Source organism: Stylophora pistillata, chromosome 1, assembly GCF_964205215.1.
Source record: "Stylophora pistillata chromosome 1, jaStyPist1.2, whole genome shotgun sequence".
Taxonomy (NCBI): Eukaryota; Metazoa; Cnidaria; class Anthozoa; order Scleractinia; family Pocilloporidae; genus Stylophora; species Stylophora pistillata.
Window position 1 is genome coordinate 21,996,082 of NC_142519.1, and position 18,673 is coordinate 22,014,754.

At 39.6% G+C, this 18,673-nt stretch overlaps 1 protein-coding gene across 1 annotated transcript in view; it reads left to right on the top strand.

The window, feature by feature from the left end:
- The window catches only part of LOC111339746 (centrosomal protein of 290 kDa), a 51,578-nt gene extending 34,066 nt beyond the window's left edge, over nucleotides 1-17,512 (top strand). Inside the window, exons 39-69 of the mRNA XM_088744264.1 lie at nucleotides 18-281; nucleotides 621-944; nucleotides 1,247-1,309; nucleotides 2,012-2,158; nucleotides 2,807-2,872; nucleotides 3,267-3,374; nucleotides 4,172-4,216; nucleotides 4,443-4,597; nucleotides 4,893-4,980; nucleotides 5,110-5,235; nucleotides 5,725-5,790; nucleotides 6,306-6,377; nucleotides 6,895-7,002; nucleotides 7,482-7,598; nucleotides 7,773-7,928; nucleotides 8,263-8,456; nucleotides 8,533-8,623; nucleotides 9,017-9,148; nucleotides 9,577-9,666; nucleotides 10,156-10,215; nucleotides 11,060-11,143; nucleotides 11,500-11,673; nucleotides 12,119-12,238; nucleotides 12,329-12,412; nucleotides 12,569-12,691; nucleotides 12,969-13,061; nucleotides 13,821-13,894; nucleotides 15,494-15,593; nucleotides 15,915-15,982; nucleotides 16,125-16,182; nucleotides 16,786-17,512. Of these exons, the coding sequence (XP_088600390.1) occupies nucleotides 18-281; nucleotides 621-944; nucleotides 1,247-1,309; nucleotides 2,012-2,158; nucleotides 2,807-2,872; nucleotides 3,267-3,374; nucleotides 4,172-4,216; nucleotides 4,443-4,597; nucleotides 4,893-4,980; nucleotides 5,110-5,235; nucleotides 5,725-5,790; nucleotides 6,306-6,377; nucleotides 6,895-7,002; nucleotides 7,482-7,598; nucleotides 7,773-7,928; nucleotides 8,263-8,456; nucleotides 8,533-8,623; nucleotides 9,017-9,148; nucleotides 9,577-9,666; nucleotides 10,156-10,215; nucleotides 11,060-11,143; nucleotides 11,500-11,673; nucleotides 12,119-12,238; nucleotides 12,329-12,412; nucleotides 12,569-12,691; nucleotides 12,969-13,061; nucleotides 13,821-13,894; nucleotides 15,494-15,593; nucleotides 15,915-15,982; nucleotides 16,125-16,182; nucleotides 16,786-16,950 (3,615 nt within the window). The 3' untranslated portion in view covers nucleotides 16,951-17,512. The remainder of the gene's footprint in view (nucleotides 1-17; nucleotides 282-620; nucleotides 945-1,246; nucleotides 1,310-2,011; nucleotides 2,159-2,806; nucleotides 2,873-3,266; nucleotides 3,375-4,171; nucleotides 4,217-4,442; nucleotides 4,598-4,892; nucleotides 4,981-5,109; nucleotides 5,236-5,724; nucleotides 5,791-6,305; nucleotides 6,378-6,894; nucleotides 7,003-7,481; nucleotides 7,599-7,772; nucleotides 7,929-8,262; nucleotides 8,457-8,532; nucleotides 8,624-9,016; nucleotides 9,149-9,576; nucleotides 9,667-10,155; nucleotides 10,216-11,059; nucleotides 11,144-11,499; nucleotides 11,674-12,118; nucleotides 12,239-12,328; nucleotides 12,413-12,568; nucleotides 12,692-12,968; nucleotides 13,062-13,820; nucleotides 13,895-15,493; nucleotides 15,594-15,914; nucleotides 15,983-16,124; nucleotides 16,183-16,785) is intronic.
- The last annotated feature ends 1,161 nt before the right edge of the window (nucleotides 17,513-18,673 follow it).

Consider the following 18,673-nt stretch of genomic DNA (forward strand, 5'->3'; position numbering starts at 1 on the left):
ATTTGCTTTCCGTTCAGGAAAAGTTTGCCGAGACTATGCGTTCGTTACACGAGGACAAACACAAGCTTGAAGGAGAGCTTAAGAAAGCTAGAACCGACAGAGAAGCAGCAGAAGACAAGCTTGCTGAACTTCAGCTTCAACACGATGGGTTACAGGAACTGATGGCTACCTTAAAGGATGGTAAAGGGGCTGCTAAAGTCACTGAATGGCACGCAAAGATGGGTGAAATAAGACTGCAGGACCTTAAACTGAACCGTGCCATTACTAGGTTGCAGGAAGAGGTAATACAAATGCAAGATTTGTGTGCACTTTACGTTTGATGATATATGTTTGCATAGACCTACAGTGGAGAACAGTGAATCACTATTGAGAGTCAGCGAAGGATTTCATTACAATGGTAGGTTTTATAACTAGCAAACGTTGCTCGTTTTGGAAGTGGACTTTCAAACAAAACGGAGACCTCAGAATGCATTTCGTTGGAAACTGTTAAGTTTTTGGGTTGGCTACTTACATACAGCCGCAACAATTGTAGAGAACTGAGTTGCCCCTCGAATTAATCTACCCCAGCTAATCTTTAGATTACAATCATGTGTTTTTTGTTTCTTTTGCTTTTACTGCAGTTGAAACACCTAGAAAATATGACGAAAGTTCAGGAACGCACCATCTCGGATTTGGAAGATGAAAATGTGCAACTCTCCAAAGAACACGAAGAGAGGCAGTTGCTATGGGAACAGAGGGAGGTGGAGCTTGAGCGCACGATTGACAAGGTAGAAAAACAACAGGAACAACTGGCGGACGCGGCTGCTAAGTTTGAGGAAGCTACTGGCTCGATACCAGACCCTGATCTTCCAGTGGCAAATCAGCTGGAAATGGCGATTAGAAACATAAAAGAACATATCAGGATTATTGTAGGAACGAGAGAGGAAAGCAAAGCTCTTAAAAAGGTAAGTACTTTAAAAAAGGGAAGAGGAAACCTGATGGAAGAGGAAACCTGATGGAAGAGGAAACCTGATGGAAGAGGAAACCTGATGGAAGAGGAAACCTGATGGAAGAGGAAACCTGATGGAAGAGTAAACCTGATGTGAAAATAAGGGATTGTGGAAAGTGGAATAAGCATTTAGCATTAGTCCTCAAAACTGTGGAAAGCGTCAAGTAGATTACGCGAATGTGGTGTTCTTGTGATTTGCGGATTATTTTATAGTCATATATTTATATTTAATGTAAAGATTATAATGTTATATCGCAGAAATACGAAGAGCTGGATCAAGCTTTCAAGCAGTCAGAAGAAAGGCTCACCCAGAAAGACAAGGTCAATTAATTCAGGAAGGAATAAAATAACCTTATGAACTTTGACTTGTCAACTGACAATTTACGATTGATTTCTCATTTAAGTATCAACCCAAAGATTACTATTCGATTTTGTGTGCACCAATTCATTCAGAGGAAGAAAAACCGGTCAATTCCGTTTGAAGAGAACAATTTATTATACTTGATGATCAACGTGGTACAAAGCTTTTTTTTCTTTTTTCTTTCTTTCTTTCTTTCTTTCTTTCTTTCTTTCTTTCTTTCCTTTTTTTAATTTTTTTGGCTCCAAGAGGACAATGAATTGGGTACAATCACTGTAACTAATTACACTCACTTTTGGATACTCTCTGTCAAATCATCTTCATTTTATGGTGTCAGGTTTTTTTTTTTTTTCTGTGACTGCTTAAATTGCGGCTCTCCTGCGCGGATAATTGCTTTACTTGCTTTTCGTGCGCAGACCAAATGGAATTTATCTCGTTAAAAAATATGATTAGATTCCTCGTCGGGAAATGAGAGCCCTTTAATATGTACCTTGTTCTGAACAGTGGCTCGTAGCTCAGTTCGTAGTAGCGCCCTGGGGGGTCACGGGTTCAAATTTCGTCGAAGCATGTTTTTTTTTTTTTTTTCTGGCTTCCTTTTTTCAATTGCTTAAATTGTAGCTTACCTTCAAAGATCATATCTTTACTTAATTTTCATTTTCTTGTAGCTGATCAACGAGCTGCGCCTCCGCCTCCCTCTGTCGGAGCGCGGGGAGATCACAGCAGAAGCCAAGAAAGCTGCTGGGTTAGTAGAGGAGGATTATGAATCAAAACGAGCCCTTAAAGTGGCTCAGGCAACTGTGTCCAGTCTGCAGGTATGCTTTATTTATTGAGAGTGACTTTTGATGGCGTCTCAGTAAAATCAAAGTAAAGGTAGTCACAACGTCCAATCAGAGCAAAGGGAATTATGTTAAGGAGCCTATTAGAACTTAGAGCTTTCGAACTGACGTATTATTTTTAGCGCTGCAAAACACGAGTGACTAAGTCGTGGTTGATTTGGGTTTTTTTTCAAACCAGATTGAATAAGACAATGGTGCATGTTTGCTGACATAGGGTAAACCAAATCTGCTGCTCAGTGGTGCATGGTGCTGGTCTAAATATTGATTTATTTATTACTTTGCCACACTGTAATAAGAATTATCGAGGAAGCATGATAAGCTTAGTTAAATGCAACAATGAGTGTGGCGAGGAAACCTAAATGGAACCACGAGGCTTACACAATAATTCGGTTTAAATAGGATGTCGTCTCAAATGTTAATTATCATTGGTGGTTCATGCCCACTTGTTTCGAACTCTTAATAAATGCTCAAGGTGAAGCAAATCGCAGCAATTGACAAAAGAGATGTTCAACTACAGGGATCAATTGAATTATTAGAGTTTCATTTCACAGCAGTTTACTTCATCTTCATACATGACTGTTCTTTCTTCTTCTTTTTTTTTTTTTTTTTTTTTTTTTTTTACAGCAAATGCTGGCTCGTAAAGAAGAATCGTTGGCTAAATACCAGGAAATGTTGAAAGAAGCACGAGAGGTGAGATGACGATGAATTACAAATGTGAGGCGATTGTTCATGGCGAATAGTTATGATACATTTTTGGTTTGAGAAATGATTTTTTTTTTGTTGATCGGTCAATGATATGGCCATAGTTAGAGAGAGAAAGTCTGAGTGAATCCAGCACGGTTGTTATCCATGGTCCTCGGAGCACTTGTGCGCTTGCTCTGTCACTGAGGCTGTAGGGCCTCATCTCAGGTAGCAGGCGCTCGACGAGAACGCGAATAGCACGCGCATGACATCCGCGTTTGTACAGGAACCTTGTGGTGGATAGGCTTCAAACTTGACTTACGCATCATCTCACATTCACGCGATCAAACAAGAAGTAATTTCGTTTCATTTAGGATTTTTTGCCTGTTTGTTCAACATGCAGGAAGCCAAGACCCAAACTGAACAACACAAAGCAGAAATTCAGCTCCTACAAGACAGATTACACCTGGAGACGGACGAGACGTTTAGAAGGAAGAAGACTTTTCACATGGTCAGTTTTCGAGAGAGTTATTTCTGACATTGAAAATGTATCTAATTAGCAAACGCGGGGTTTAGTATCAAAGATATTGCATATAAGTATAGTGGTATTACAGAAGAGCAAAGGTGAAGAATTTTCCTTTATGAAGTCTGATCGTCCGGTAGAGGGTAGTCCTGTAGACTTGTTCTGGTCGATAGAGACTGACATCTCGACGTCCTGAGCGGCAGTCATCACTAAAATCAAGCAAGGAGTTGTTAGCCGGTCTTTTGAATGTTATGAGACGGATACGTGAAAACTGACTGATCAGTTTAATAGTTTGGATATATCAACAAAGTTGAAATGGTAAATTAGCCACCGTAATAATTACAAAAGCTGACGTTTCGAGCGTTAGCCCTTCGCTCCGACGAAGGGCTAACGCTCGAAACGTCAGCTTTTGTAATCATTACGGTGGCTAATTTACCATTTCAACTTTGTTGATATATCCAAATTATTTCGTGACTCCCACCGACGCAGCCCCAAACAGTTTCTTTCGAAACTATCAGCCTTTGATCAGTTTAATAGTTTTCATGGAGGTATTGGTCAGTCTCGATCCGTCGGCAAAGTCAGGTAGTTTAGTTTGTTCACTTGGTAGTGCTGATACCATGAATAATTCCTTGTAGGAGTACTGATTATTGTTTACATCTGTTTGGAGGAGTCCAGTCAAGGCTTCTCCTTCAATCAATTACTCCTAACAGTGCTTACATCAAACAGAGGTGACAAATTCGCCTTTGCTGTACATATACTTCCTCATTTCTTCTTCTTTCTCCCAGGATTCAGTGAATGATGATGGTCCTCCTGTTCCTTCGCACAAACAGGTTTGATTGGTTACTGTTTGTTAATGATATTTATCTTCAAAAAGAAAACGTTTAGTGCTTCTGGGCGTATGAATTAACATCGCAATGATTAAAAGAACTAACGCAGTAGGCTGAGAATCCTTTGTTTTTGCTCTCGACAACAAAAATGCAACGGTATTTCACCAGCATAGAATATCTGAGTCGATACATTACACATTTATGTCTTTTATCTCTTTTTTGTTATCAGCTGGCTCGTTTGTCTGAGCTAGAAGAAATGGTGACAGAACAGGACAATGCCTTAGCTGTGGCAGCAGAGAAGTACAAGAAATCGCGAAACGAAATCAGCAAAATGAAAAAAGACCACGAGGAGCAAGTAAACAGTCTCAAACAGCAAATGGCAAGGTAAAACACGAACATACTTTTCAATGCGAAGCTTCCCACAAGTATATCTTCCCGACTGCACGCGTGTCTAGTTTTATGGTCATTTATTTCGTTTATTTTTGGAGTTACTCTCGCTCATTAACGGCTTTACATGCAGTTTACTCGTTTATACTTGCCCCCCCCCCCCCTGAAGCCTACTTAGATGGCCTTCATGCGCCTTTTCGTAAAATCTTGACCCGTGCAATCAACAGGACAATAATTGTAGTTTTTACTGAATGTGTATAAATTCATCGCGTATTTGTATCATTTTTGCTAGGAAAAACGAGGAGCATTCTAAGGAAGTTACGAAACTAAACAGTGAGAAACTGGAACGAGATGACAGAATAATGGAACAGGGTAAAGAGGTTAGTGAAGTCACTTTTCACCTTCCTGTTGCCCCCATTCTACCCGTTAGATACGAATCATTTACTTAGCATTATTTCCTATGTTTGACATCTTTGCTTTATCTGCCGATTCTATAATTTTACACATAGATTGAGGTACTTAAGGATGAACTTGAGTCAGCGAAGGAAGCTGCCCAGCGGGCTCCCAGTAAAACCATGAAACATTTGGTGGAGAGACTTAAGAACCAGCTGGCATTGAAGGAAAAACAACAAAAGGTATTTCTTTTTCCCTCGTTATGCCCAATTCCAGGTCCTCTCTTTTCCATCATTGCCATACGTGTGTTCCTCCTATTCTGTTCCAAATTTTCGGTGTTGTTGATCTTTTTGGTACAAGAAACAAACCTGGTTCTAGTATGCAAAGCTTCTACAGAGATACCACTGATGTACATGTGCATGTACTTATACACATTTTATCACCGTTGCTGCGGTCAGTGAAGTAACCGCATCATTGTTGCAGAATCACCTGACTTCCTCTGCTTTCCAGTTATTGTACTTGATAATGTTTTTTTGTTTTTTTTTTTACGGTCGAGCGAGATGACAATTTGATGTTTTGTTCTCGCCATAAATTATAGTTGCAACTACTCTGTTTACTTTTCCTTTCGTTTTAGCTGTGTAACGTCTCTTCTCTCCGAAGCATAATCAACACATTTGATATTTTTCACATTTCCGTGCATTCATGTTTGATGTATTATTCTCTTTTCTTAGTCCCTGAGTCAAGCTCTCCTGCAACTAAGAGCTGACATGGTGACGACTGCAGAGGAAAATGTTCAGGTAAAGCAATTCTAAACACAATTGCCTTCTGTCCAGTTCAACGTAGCCTGTTATAGGAAAAAGGAGGAAGACGATACTTGACGGAAATGTCAGCAATTGACTCTCCCTCCACTTTTTGCTCGCCTGCATTTTCACTTGTCTCCGCTGACCGTGCGGCTGGCGCAGGCTGACTTCAACGAGGCAGAAAACAAATTGTTCAGCAATTTTAATGTTATCCAGTCCTTGTACCTTTTTTAAGTAACTGCTGCCTTTTTCACTTTTATGGCAATGTCTTATTTGATTTCTTTGTGTTATTTTGATATGGTTTTTGATTAATAGGAGTGCAAAAGAAGGGTATAGTCAAATTATTTCTGTTCCAAGTTGGTGCCACCCATGTCGAAATACAAATACATGTCAGAAAAAGGTTTCGCTTAAGACTAGATCGACACGTCTGTCAGTTGAAGTCATTGAACAGACCACAGACAATTCCACTTCTTCTTTATTAGACGAATGTTTTATAACCGTTTTATCTACAGGTTCACGCCAAAAAAGCCGAGCAACAGGTCAATGTACAGCATATTGTGGAGAAAGAAACCGCTGGACTACAGGTTTATGAAGTACCATATTTACATGTATAAAATGTAACACTAAACTGGTGATTCGTCAGTATTGCATCGCACTTCCTGTACTGCGCATAAAAATCGCGCAATGAGGCGAATGAGCGCGCAAGCATTCCGAGAACACGGTATTGCTTTTCAATTTATGGACTGGGTGAAGAGGTACGTTAGTCTTTAGCTCTTGAACGAGCACGGTGACCTATTCTTTTTATTGTAGTTTTTCGAGACAGACATTGCGAGGAAAACTAATTGTTATATAATTTTCTTTTTGTGAGGAATCACTGTAAGTGTAAAATCTTACCACATGCGAAAAGCACATTACTCAAGGTTATTCCCTTAGTTACACCTCTGACATTTTGATACCGCCTCAAAACTATTAACAGAAAGATGTACCGACAGATATTCCATTATAGACTGAATGCGAACCTCATGAGAGTATGTCCCTCTACCTTTAAAAAGTACTTTAATTTCCAATTTGATGTGAAACGAACTTTTTGTTAATTTTAAGGCACGTCTCGAAGAACTCCAAGATCGAATGGAAAAACTCAAGAAGGAGCTAAGGAAACAAAAGGATAAGGAATCGACTTTGTTAGAGGAAAGGGACAAATTAAAGCAGGTATAAATAGAATAGCCCATTTCCGAATTACCCTTGGCCTCTTTTCAAAACGAGGCCTGGTGCTCAACCATTCTTGTGAAAATGAGTTTAGTTTGCATGTGAATGAAAACTTATAATCATATGAAAGGATGAGCACCAGGACTCGTTTTGAAAATGAGGCCAAGGGTAATTCGGAAATGGGCTATTTCAAGAGCTGGTTTTTGTTGTGTGCAAATTTTAATTTGCCCTGCTTTTTAGACTTTTCTCTGCCGAGCTCAAATAATTGCGGCTAGGTAAGTTTACTGAGTAAATGGAGTCCTCAAATAGAGCGCTGTTTGCTGGTGTGTTTCATAATCTGGATGGGATACCTATTACTGCCGCTAACAGTTAGAAAACAAGAACGGAAGAGGGCATCTTTGGAAAGGCAATCCAATTTTGGTGGCTTGAGTATCCTATGTTAAAGGACATTCTGTATTTCTACTTTGTTTGCTTTCATTTAGGATTTTGCTAAAAAGGACTCTGCGCTGCTAAAACTTGGCCGTGAACTGAAGGAGCTAGAGACTGTGCAAGAACAGCTGGAGAAAAAAGAGGAAGAATTAAGAACTGAGAGGAACACGGTTAGTGGTGATGCCTTCCTAGAAGATACTTTGTGGTCAATTAGCGCACCTTGTAATCACTTTTATTTCCTTGTCAGCAGGAATATTACATTTAGAGGTTTTCATGGGGAATCGTAGACGTTAACAGCTTTTGTATTATTTCAAAGGTGCTCTTTTTTTTTTTTTTTTCCATAGCTTGCCCAAGAACGTGCTGAATCTGAAAAACTACGAGAGAGAGTGAAAAGCCTTCAAGGAAAAATAAAACAGATCAAACAGAAGAGTTCCGAGGACTCTGAAGGGGGAGCTGGTGACGATAAACCGATTGTTGAGGAAGTGATTAAGGAAGATAGAGTATGAACACGCTGAAACACTTTTTGTTTGGAGACTCGGCTAAGTTATTCTCCAAATTAAACCTCCTCCCGGAAATAGTAGAGTATGGGCTACTTCTTTACCCTGAGATACTCTAGATGAGAATTCTGTGTTACAGGTCTGTGATCAATTTACCCTAATTTATTGCAGATGGTTTGCTCAGTCTCATACGTTAACTGCCTACTGTTAGTTAGTAGAAATCCTTGGCCTGATGTACAATGTTTAGTGTTTGATGCATGAGCAGACGGCTTGTTACCAGGAATAGGACAACGAGTCAGAACGACTTTCGTTAATTGTATTGCGGAATTTGTTTCAGGTGGCGGTGGTTTCTGAAGGAGTTGCACGATGGGAGGACAACAAGAAGTGGCAACAGAAAGTAGAGACGCTGAAGGGAAAACTGGCGGAGAAAACACGAGAGCTGGAAAAAGCCGAAAAGACCATCGGTATGTTACGAGATGCAGTTAGCAGGGCTGAGAAGGACAAGGCAGGACTTCACAGTAGATTGAAGAGGTATGTCAAAGTCCGTTGAGATTTCTTCTCTTACAAAACTGATCTCGTACGCGCTCATTACTTACATTCATTGCAGCTCTGCCAAGTCGTCAACTGGCGGACAAGCTCTTGTCACAAACGAAGTTGTACAGGATCTAAGGCAGAATATTTTCAAGCTGGAAGAAGAGGTATCATACTTTTTTTACTGTTGACGGTCAAATACGCAGTTAAATGCTCCCAGATGAATTACTGTGATATTTTCTTAAGAGTATACGCCATAAAAGAGCATAAGTCGTCCTAAAGTAGGATTTCATCTCTGATGTAAAATGACCAGGAATCACGTCACTTAGGGTGAAATTCTTGTCCGCCCTTAGTTATCCGTTTGTACACATCTGTGTGAATTCAGCTAAGTTGTGGGAGACACAGGACTAAAGCAAGGCATTTGTGAAATTTTAACTCTATTCACTCATTCACTAATGCTCTCACTCACACATGCACTTACTCATTCATTTTCTCTCATTCATTTAGTCATTCAGTCCCGTTCATTTATTAAAGTTGTTGTCTACTTACTTATTTCACAGAATCAGGAATTAAGACGTCATAAAGTTCTGGGCCATGACAAACAAATGGAAGCGCTTGAGCTTCGAAACAAACAATTAGTGGAGTATAGTGAAGGTTTAGAACGAGACCTTGCTGGTAGAATGGCTGAGCAGGTACACTCAAGATAAGTTGTATCATTTTGTATATACATAATATACATAGTTTATACATAATTTTGTATATTCTAACCCAACGATGGTAATTCCATTTTTCCATTTTAAATATCTTTACAATTAGGTAAACTGTAGGACTGAGCTGAAGGCGAGTGTTGTAAGGCCCACACAAAATAAATGCATTCAAGAATTGTAATGTTTTCGCCGGAAATGAATGCATTTTGCCCTCTTCCCTCTTCTAGCCATTGGTGAGCTCTAGACTCGCACTTGAAAGCAAAGACGAGTGACTTCTCTATTCAAACGTGATTCTTCGTTCGTGCGGCCGCACGAAATCCATCGCGCCTACTTAACATAGTGCTCGTTAGACTTCACTTTCTCTAATCTCTTGACAGCCCATTTACTTGGTGCCTTTATTTTCCCAATGACAGCGTACAGTGGATCATGCTGATGCCGACATGTATCGTGAAATGTATCAGAGAATTCAGTCTCTTCAAAAACAGCTCTTGGAAACGAAGGAGGTTTGTTGACGATTACGATATCACATGTAACAGTTTTAATAAGGCTTTGGAAGAAATGTAAAAATTGCTTTGGAGGTGTCAAAATCCAGGAGTACGGTTTAAAATACCATTATTTGTCAATATAATTTCGAAAGATCCTACTGAAGAATGAATGAATGGGAAACGGTGGTACGTTTGGTCGAAGTTGAAAAATTTACAAACGACCTGTGATAATACACAAGTTGGCAATTGCGGAAGGCTGTCAAGGTTCTGTTGCACTCTGGAGAACTTCATGAGTCCGGAGGAACTAGTAAAACAGGGTGGAATAAGATCGCGCTGTTTCCTTAGAATAAGAACCCACACAGACGTTTGTAGTCTTGAAATATTTCAGTTTTCCTCTCGTAGTACCTTTCCGGGTTCTTCGGTAGTTTTCATGATGCATTTCATTTTGATGTTACATTCATTATGTATCTGGTCAGAACTCATCAACACAGTAACATTCTTTTGTAGGAAAATATGGAATTACGTTTCGACTATGAGCAAGCTCGGAAGGAGAACCCACGACTAAAGGTAATGAAATAGTAGTTTATGCTAAGAGAGCTGGAAATAACAGTTGGTCATTGGAAATTGTCCGACCGTATTTTAAATATGTCCGGCCAATTCCACACCATAATCGGGCACAGTTTCTAAACATTTCATCCGCACACTTTGACGTCTTCCCTCTTAAGTTCTTGTGTATCCATCAGAGTTCTTCAGATACATTGTTTGACCTACATTTTAAGAATACTCAATGCAAGTGTCCTTCATTCTTTTCCAATTTTAGACACAACTTTCGGGTTTTAGACACTAACGTCCGATTTAAGACGCTAGTGTCCGGTCGTAGACATTAGTGTCCGACTTTAAAAACTAGAGTCCAATTTTAGACACTAGTTTCTGAGGTTGGACAATAGTCCGACTTAAATAAGGATTTGGTAGGACACATCCTGTTACTGAAGAAAAGTTATTTCCATGACTGGCTCAACTGAAAGTGCGCGACAAACCTCTTCACTCAAGTGATATTATATTAAATTTTTCTTCCCGCTGGTAAATAGTCTATTTCATAAGTGGGGAATTTGAAAACGGGGAATGACCTTCTAGACATATTTTTCCTCTTCTACAGTCAGATGACTGCTACACGCTGAAGTTTTCTGGCGTTAAAGAGGATAGTTGTACTGTTATCAAAGTTTAGTGATTACCGTCTGCTTGTATCTCATTTATTGATAGGATGAAAGAGAAAATGGGAACATATTTTATGTACATTGGAAGGCCACTGTTTTTATATTTGTATGGGGTGTTTGTAAGGAACTAATATTTCAAGTGCTGCTGGCTCTAGACATTCAAGTCTTATTAATATATAATATTTTTTTTAATCCAGGCTCGTGTAGAAGATTTGCAAGAGTATGTGGAAATTTTGAAAGCAGAACTTGAAGCAAGTAAAAAAAGGGAGAAGGCTCGCAAGGTACAAAGTGTATTCTGACAAATCACTACTGAGAATTCTTCAAATAGCCACAATTGGAGATTACAGCTCGCTACTCTGGCATTGTTAACCCTTCAACTCCCGATCAAGACAGAATTTCTCCCTACAATATCAATACAATACTAAGCAGACAGGTGATAAGAATAAAGAAGAATATCAATCATGGTATTATTGGTTGACCCAATACCAAACTCTCTCAGCAAACATCATAAGAATTGTATAGCAAGGCAGTCAGGAGAATTGCCTACGCGATCTCGGGAGTGAAAGGGTTGAGGAAACCTAACTTTCAAAAACATCGCAACTTTGATGTACTTACCACTATTTTTTTTTTTTGACAGAAGAGTCTGGGTACTGGTATGGGTGGTCAGAGCGTAGAGGATCTGGAGAGAGTAATAGCAGCCATGAGACGAGTTGTAGAGAGGCTTCAGGGAGAGAATGATCAGTTGAAGAAGACTGTTGGTGCAGGAGGCCCACAGTATGGCGAGGTCATGAAGGAAAATAAACGGCTCAAGGTACTTCACCTGTTGATAGTTGCAAGGTGTTTACAACAATAACAGGAAAGTAGTGAATGTTGCAAGGAAACTTATATTGTTCCCTTTTTTTGGTCTGTTATTATTGTTATTGTTGGTTTTTTTATTTGTTTTGTGGTGCTCTGTAAGATTCAAAGGAGCCATGTATAGAAAGTCTGGCGCAGGCTTAAAGGATTGAGTTCGTTTATTTGATGATCGAAAATAGAGTTGAATAGGGATAACTCAGCAAGCGAAGGTAGAGGAGGAAGGCAAATAGACTTTGCCTTTAGTATTTCTCTCTCTTTTTCATTCCTCGCCTTCAACTTCACGCGTGGGGCGTATACGGTCAAGTACATCAAAAGTATGGATATGTTTTACAACCTCTTACTTTTCGACTTTTCTCGCTCTACAAGGTAACTTAAATTCATTGTTCTGTCTGCTCTACCAGCATGAGTTGGAAAAGGCAAAAGTTAACGAGAAGACACAGTCCTCCCGTGGAGGCAGCAGTCAGGGAAATACAGCTAAACTGATGGCTGAGAACGATAAACTACTGAAAGATTTAAAAAAGGTAAATTGAAACTTTGTTATTGATGTTGCTGAGCAGGTCTTGCGAACGTCTTGTCCTTTGTTCTTGATTTGTTGTCTTTTTTTCTCAAAGGAAATGGAGGAGGTAGAAAAGCTAAAAACTACAAACGCTAATCTGGAACAGAGAAAAGAGGAGCTTGTGAAAGAATTAGAACAGGTAACCAAACCTTGTGCTTGATTCATTGTGTGTGCGAGAAATGTCAGGACACAAGTTTATATACTTAGAAGTGCCTTGTAGCCGCAATCGGGACAGTATTGATAAAAACTAGTTTTATTTTCTATCCAAACACGTATATACGTTCTACATCATTAGTTACATCAAAGACTGTCCACCACTAACATGCAAGGACTTGACAGTAAAGAATGGAAATCAGTCGTGTTACCAAAGATATACGAGGAAAAGATGCAAAAACTAGAAGCAGAACTGGAGAAAAAGGTAAGGGTTTTTAGTCCCAAATTTGTCTATTCTCATTCCTTTTTTCCTGAATAATGGAGTGACATTGTAAGGAGAAGTTCCATGTTGATAACTTCCGGGAGTTACTGCACTGTGAGAGTAGAGCTTGGTAACAAGTCGTCCGCAGGCCACTTGAGCCGGATAAAAAAGTCATTGCTTGACAGCGGCAATGACTTCGGTGGGTGAGGAGAAAGGCGAGGAAAGAGACAGTTTGACGGCAAGGTTATAAAGGACACTTAATCGTGTTTATTTTCCTCAGACAAATCTGTTAAAGGATATCAAGACGTACTTGAAAGCAGCTGCTAACAGAGAAACTGAGTTAATGAAGAAACAGCAAGAACTTGAGGAAAAGGTTTGTTCTTTATTTTATCTCAATATCGCTTACAACACTCAGCCAACAAAACTGCCAGAAGCAAATGTTATGAAAGTAGACAGTATTCATGACCTGATCCTATCTTAAAGTACCAGAGCGTTTTTTATAGCCGCTACATCGCTTAAAAAGCGCAATGTAAATGTTTCAAAAAGGACTGGGAGCTAGTTGCACTATTGCTCTTTGTGTCTGTTTCTCTATTTAAATCCCAGTGTTCTTCAAGTTAAGTAATAGACGTGATAATGTATACTGTCATTTAAACAACTCATCCTGACCATGTACTTTACCTGCATTTAGTTTTCAGTGTAATGATGCGGTGATCGATTCGAAATCATATATCCCCCTTCCCTATGCAACTCACGGGCATTTGACTGTCGTCCGTACCCAGGGGTGGGGATTTCAACCTTGCCTGGGTGGGGTGGGGCAATTAATAGAAAATGTCCAGTCTTTCCATTCTGATACACGTGTTTTAATGGAGGATTCCAAAAGTAAAGAGTCTTTTTTCGAGAGTGAATGGCTTAGAAAGAAAATTTTCATTTCGTAGAATAATGATTACAAGCAAAAACCCAACAGCAGCACCATAGTTGGTGAGGAATTTGAACGCAATCTTGGTCGGGGAGGGGGGGGGGGAGAATTTGAACGTGCCAATCTTCAAAAGTTCAAATGCCCAGGGTTTTCCCCAGGAGGATGTTGAAGCTTCGAATTGATCGACGCATAAGGTGATTAAATCCATTTTTGTAGGTTACAGTTTTGGAGAGGTTTCCCACGAATATTAAAGGAGACAGTGATCTGATCAAAGAACTTCAACAGACAAGGTAACGTTACGTTTTACCTTTTGGGAAACTTTAAAAAAATAATAGGGACCTTAAGAAACCACGACGGCGACGCCAAGGAAGACTTCGATTAAAAAATGAATTTCTACTCTTAGTTAGAATTTCAAAAATGGCTGCAGGAGCTTACTGTCTCATACAGCGCCACAGCTCAACTTCAGCATGACGTATAAAGTAGCCGTTGAGTTCCAAATGGAAATTAAAATAATTTGCCGTCGCGGTTTCGGTTCGCAGACGACGCAAATTTTGGCGATTTCACGTTGTTGTTTTGCATAGGACGGCTAAGAAATGTACAAAGTTTCAAAACGCACGTGCTGAGCTATTGTTCTGCCAGTTAGATCTCTTGTTTTTCCACGTCCTCGTTGCCGTCGCCGTCGGGGTTTCTTAAGTTGCCCATTAAGGTTGCTCGTACCAGTTTCCTCGCGCGGGGAACAGGTCACTCTTGCGTGACGCGCGCGAGAGAAACGTGCGAAAGAAGCAATTGTCAGCGGTAGCTAAAACAGATCATGAGCAAATGTCGATCTTATAGAATCCAGATTTTTAAATGCGCGAGAACGCGCGTGGAAATTGCGAAACTCACGAAAGCTATTGCATGAAAACAAGTCCGGTGACCCCTTCTTTTTATTGTTCCAATATGATAATAACGTCGAAAGGAATCATCAGAAAAAAAACTAGAAAATTCTACGGAAGGAAATTTGTGATGTGTGAAAATTGCCCTTTTTGTAGATTTTCTGAAATTCCGCTCCGTAGAATTTTTTAAAAATCTTTGTGCATTTTCCTTTTCAAGTGCCAAAAGCAATCACTGAAAAAAAATCAGGGGGTCACCGGGTTAGTTTTCGAATTATTTAAGCCACAAGCTAAAAAATGCGTCTGAATAAGCCTATGAAAGCGTTGCCATGGAAACTGCTAGTGACGAAATGACACTTATTTTTGGATAACCAATGATTATGTAATTCAACCCCGTAAAAGTGTTCAACTGGCCTTGGTCAGTCTTTCTGTTGTATTCTTTGAAAGTTACAAACCATCAAAAAGATGAAAACCGGTACGAGCCACCTTAAGTTCTCGATGACTGCAGCTCAAACTGAACATTTAGATTTCACAATTTCGAAAAAAGTTAGAGAAGCACCCTAGCTAAGCAGTATAATGGAGTTTATTTTGCAGTAATCGTCTTCGACGTCTTTTGTGATTGATGTTAAGTGGCAATTAGTGTCCCTTTACTGTTTCCTTGTATTTTCCTTGATAATTTCCAATTTTTGTGTGGGCTACCTGTGCTATCGCACGCTGTCGCTATCAACTCTGTAAATCGTGAGCTAGCCAGCTAGATGTAAGGATGTTAAAACTGGGACGTTGAATTTTCGTTTAATTAGTGTGAATCTTTTTCTGAGCCATCCTCAGTTCTTTGTTAGTACAAGCGCTATGATTGGGCAGTTGAGCGGGCTGTAGTTTACTATACGACCCGCTTAATCCAAAAGTTTCCTTGAATTGAAATTTCCCTCCATTTTGACTGCTTGTTCCCGATATTACCTTTTGTGAAAAAGTACTTTTACTTGCGAGATCGTTTACCTTGTAGTCGTTGTTGTCTAGGTTGCGGTTGGCATCCCTCGAGTCAGAGAAGGAAGAAATTTTACACGAGTTACGGCAACTCAGAAAGATGGGACAGGCAGGTGATCTACCACGTGACTTGGTAAGTCTTCTTCTGAGTAGGTTAAGAAAACCTTCCTTTTATAAAAAGGTTTGAACTGCGCTATTAGATTTTCAATGAAGAAGGATTTACTTTTTGTCGATCGTTGGAAGCAACTTACCGTGACTAACTATGTATTCAGTTATTGCAAGACCGTGTTAACTAAGTATAATACAAATCCTTGCGGGTGGCTGAGATCAGCACAGCCTGTTTGCTTTAACAAAGACCCAGTTGCTGTGAGGTTTGATTTTAAAAGTCGTTAAAGATGGGAACTTTGCACGCCTGGTTTACTTCAAATGTGGCATTCTTCTCTTAATGTTTTAGGACAATGAAGAAGTTCTGGAGAAATTACGAAACTACGACAAAATGATGGCCGATGATGTGGAACTGAGGTAACTCAGTAACTATATGTGATTTTTGTTCAATGCGTTCGTTAAATGTCAATTAAGGATGTGCACCTGAACAAATCTTTTTGATGCTCTAGCAGTTTTTGTATCTAATATATTAACAGTAGATTTCTGATTTTTCTGGTAGAACGAGACTGAAAACTGTGGAGTTGGAGCGCGATCGAATGTCGCACGAAGTCTCTAAGGTTGGTCTAAGGCAGTGAATTTGTATGTACTAAACCTACATGAGATAGATTGGACGAGGCAATTACCCTGAGCCATAGCATTTCGAGTCTTGTCATCTTGGGAAAGGCTGGGAGCTCACTTGTTGGAGCTTTGTATCAGAAATTGTGCCATCGTCGTCTGGGAAAAGCGGAGTTTTTATGGGGAAAAACTAGTGTGGGAGCTTTGGAGTCTACTCTGAAAACTTAAAAGAACCGCAAAATGCAGTCTTCCTTTGCATAATTAGTATATTTCTGAAAACACATTTTTTTCGGTCCGAAAGGTATTCTTTGTTCTCATTCTTTCATTTGAAAATTACATTTCATTCACATCCAATTGTGAATTCAATCCATCGAATTGTTTTACCCTAGCCATGCTTTGATAGAGAGGCCTCAGGGTAACTCAGAAATGGAAAAGTAGAGACGTCGTTTATTGTTTTATTTGTTCCCAATTTTTCCAAAGGTTGTAGTTTTATTGAAAAGTCAGGGTAATAGCCATTTGTAAGGTGCATCAGCGAGAACCATGTATTTTGTATTTGTATTTTGATACAAACATTTATAGGTGGTTAACTTCATATCTCTTTTCAGCTACGAAAGGAACTCGAAGCCTTTGATCCTGCTTTTTTCGAAGAGATCGAAGACTTGAAGTACAATTATCAAAAGGCTGTTGAAAGGAACGTGCTGTACGAGCGACAGTTAAGGCAGATGTCTCGACAGTTTGGAGTTGATGTGAACATTCCTACGGAAGATTAAACACTTTCAGATTCTCCACATAAAGCAGCGAAAATTCAACAGCCGAAAATGCGCTGGAAAATTTCTCAGATGATCAGCGTCTTCTATGTGAACTTCACAGTGTTCTAATAACACATACCAAGGGAACTTGCTATAGACGCGCTCATTTTGCGAAGGTCTTCGTAGGCACAGAAATATACGCCTGAAAGTGCCACCGCAGCGTTTGATTTTTTTGAGAAGGCTCGTAAAGAAACGAATTGCCCTCCTAGAAAAGATTTGGAGAAAAGTGTGTTAATGACGCCATCAGTACGCCTAATGTCTCAAGACGTACTCATTTCGTGTCAGTCAAAGGAGTGCATCGGAACGGACGTGTTCACGATTGAAACGTAAGCAGTGTAAAAACCTCTTCATTACAGAAGTAATACTGTTCAGCGATTTTTTGAAAAATGAAATCGGAAAAAGGAATATACTAACGTATTTTAAGCGATTTAGAATATTTATAACTAATTTATTTCAGACCATGATCATATTTTTACTGTATAAAAGTCTGGATTTGTGATAATTAAATGAACAAGAATAGGTATTGAAAGTTTGTTGAATTCTCAGTCCCCTTAGCTTTGTCTCTATTATTTCCTTTTCGCGTCCTTCCGCCTTTCACTTGAGTAGCCTGTTACCTCTCAGCCCCATTACGTCTTCTTCGGAAATCCTCTGTTCATTTGTTTTAATTTTGATCTATCATGAACACTTTCCCTTTCCTTCGTCCTAGACACTTCAGTTCTGTTTTTTTTGTGGGGCGTTTTCCGTCATGTTCCCCGTTACCTGTCTGCTTGTCTCGAGTGAAGACTAACGAAGCTCGGGTGGAACCGTTTGTGCCCAAGTTATTCGTCATCCGTTCTTTTTTCTGAGTTTTTTCTTTTTCGGATCTGTTGACTGTCTCGTTTTCTCTAGCACATTTTGTTGCGCGTTTCCTCGTAATCACTTTTTCGTTCTGCTCGAGATTAAAAGTAAACGAACACTCACAGCGTTTCGATATCATTTTGATCAAAATTACTTTCGCTGGGTGTACGATTCGTCTATCATGAGTGAGTCCCAGGAAGATAATGAAAAGAAAAATCGAGGGACCAAACTGAACTCTCTGTATGAAACATAATTGCTCAGGTGCTTTAGAGCTGCACGTGCTCTGATTGGCAGAATGTACGTTGCATGTCCAGCGCGAGATCGAGGACTGACAACTGCATGTCTTAAAAGAAGAAACATGTGAGACGAAGGAAAATGCGGTGACTCTCAAAGTCACCTGAACTCTTGTACGAAAACAATTATCCTTACAAATTTCATCAATTCATATCGAATGGTCCTAGCTACTTTCTCTCGAGAGTTATCATGTCTACGGTTTTCATTGTCATTCAACATTATTCGACGTCATCACAAGTAATTTAATGTCATGAAATATATCTGCAACATTACACATCAGCGGAAGTCCTTATTCTTTACTCACCATGATGAGAAATCGCTCATCGTCATTACACATCATTAACCGTAATTACACTTCACCATCTTTGCATATCCTTTACCGTCATTGCACATCACTCACCGTCACTGCACATCACTCGCCGTCACTGCACATTATTCGCCGTCATTGCACATCATTCATCATTATTATCATCCGGCTGCAAAACCTCGTTCTTTCACCAAAGAAATCTGTTCAGGATACGTCGTTATCTGACTGTGCCTCAAAGTTTATACA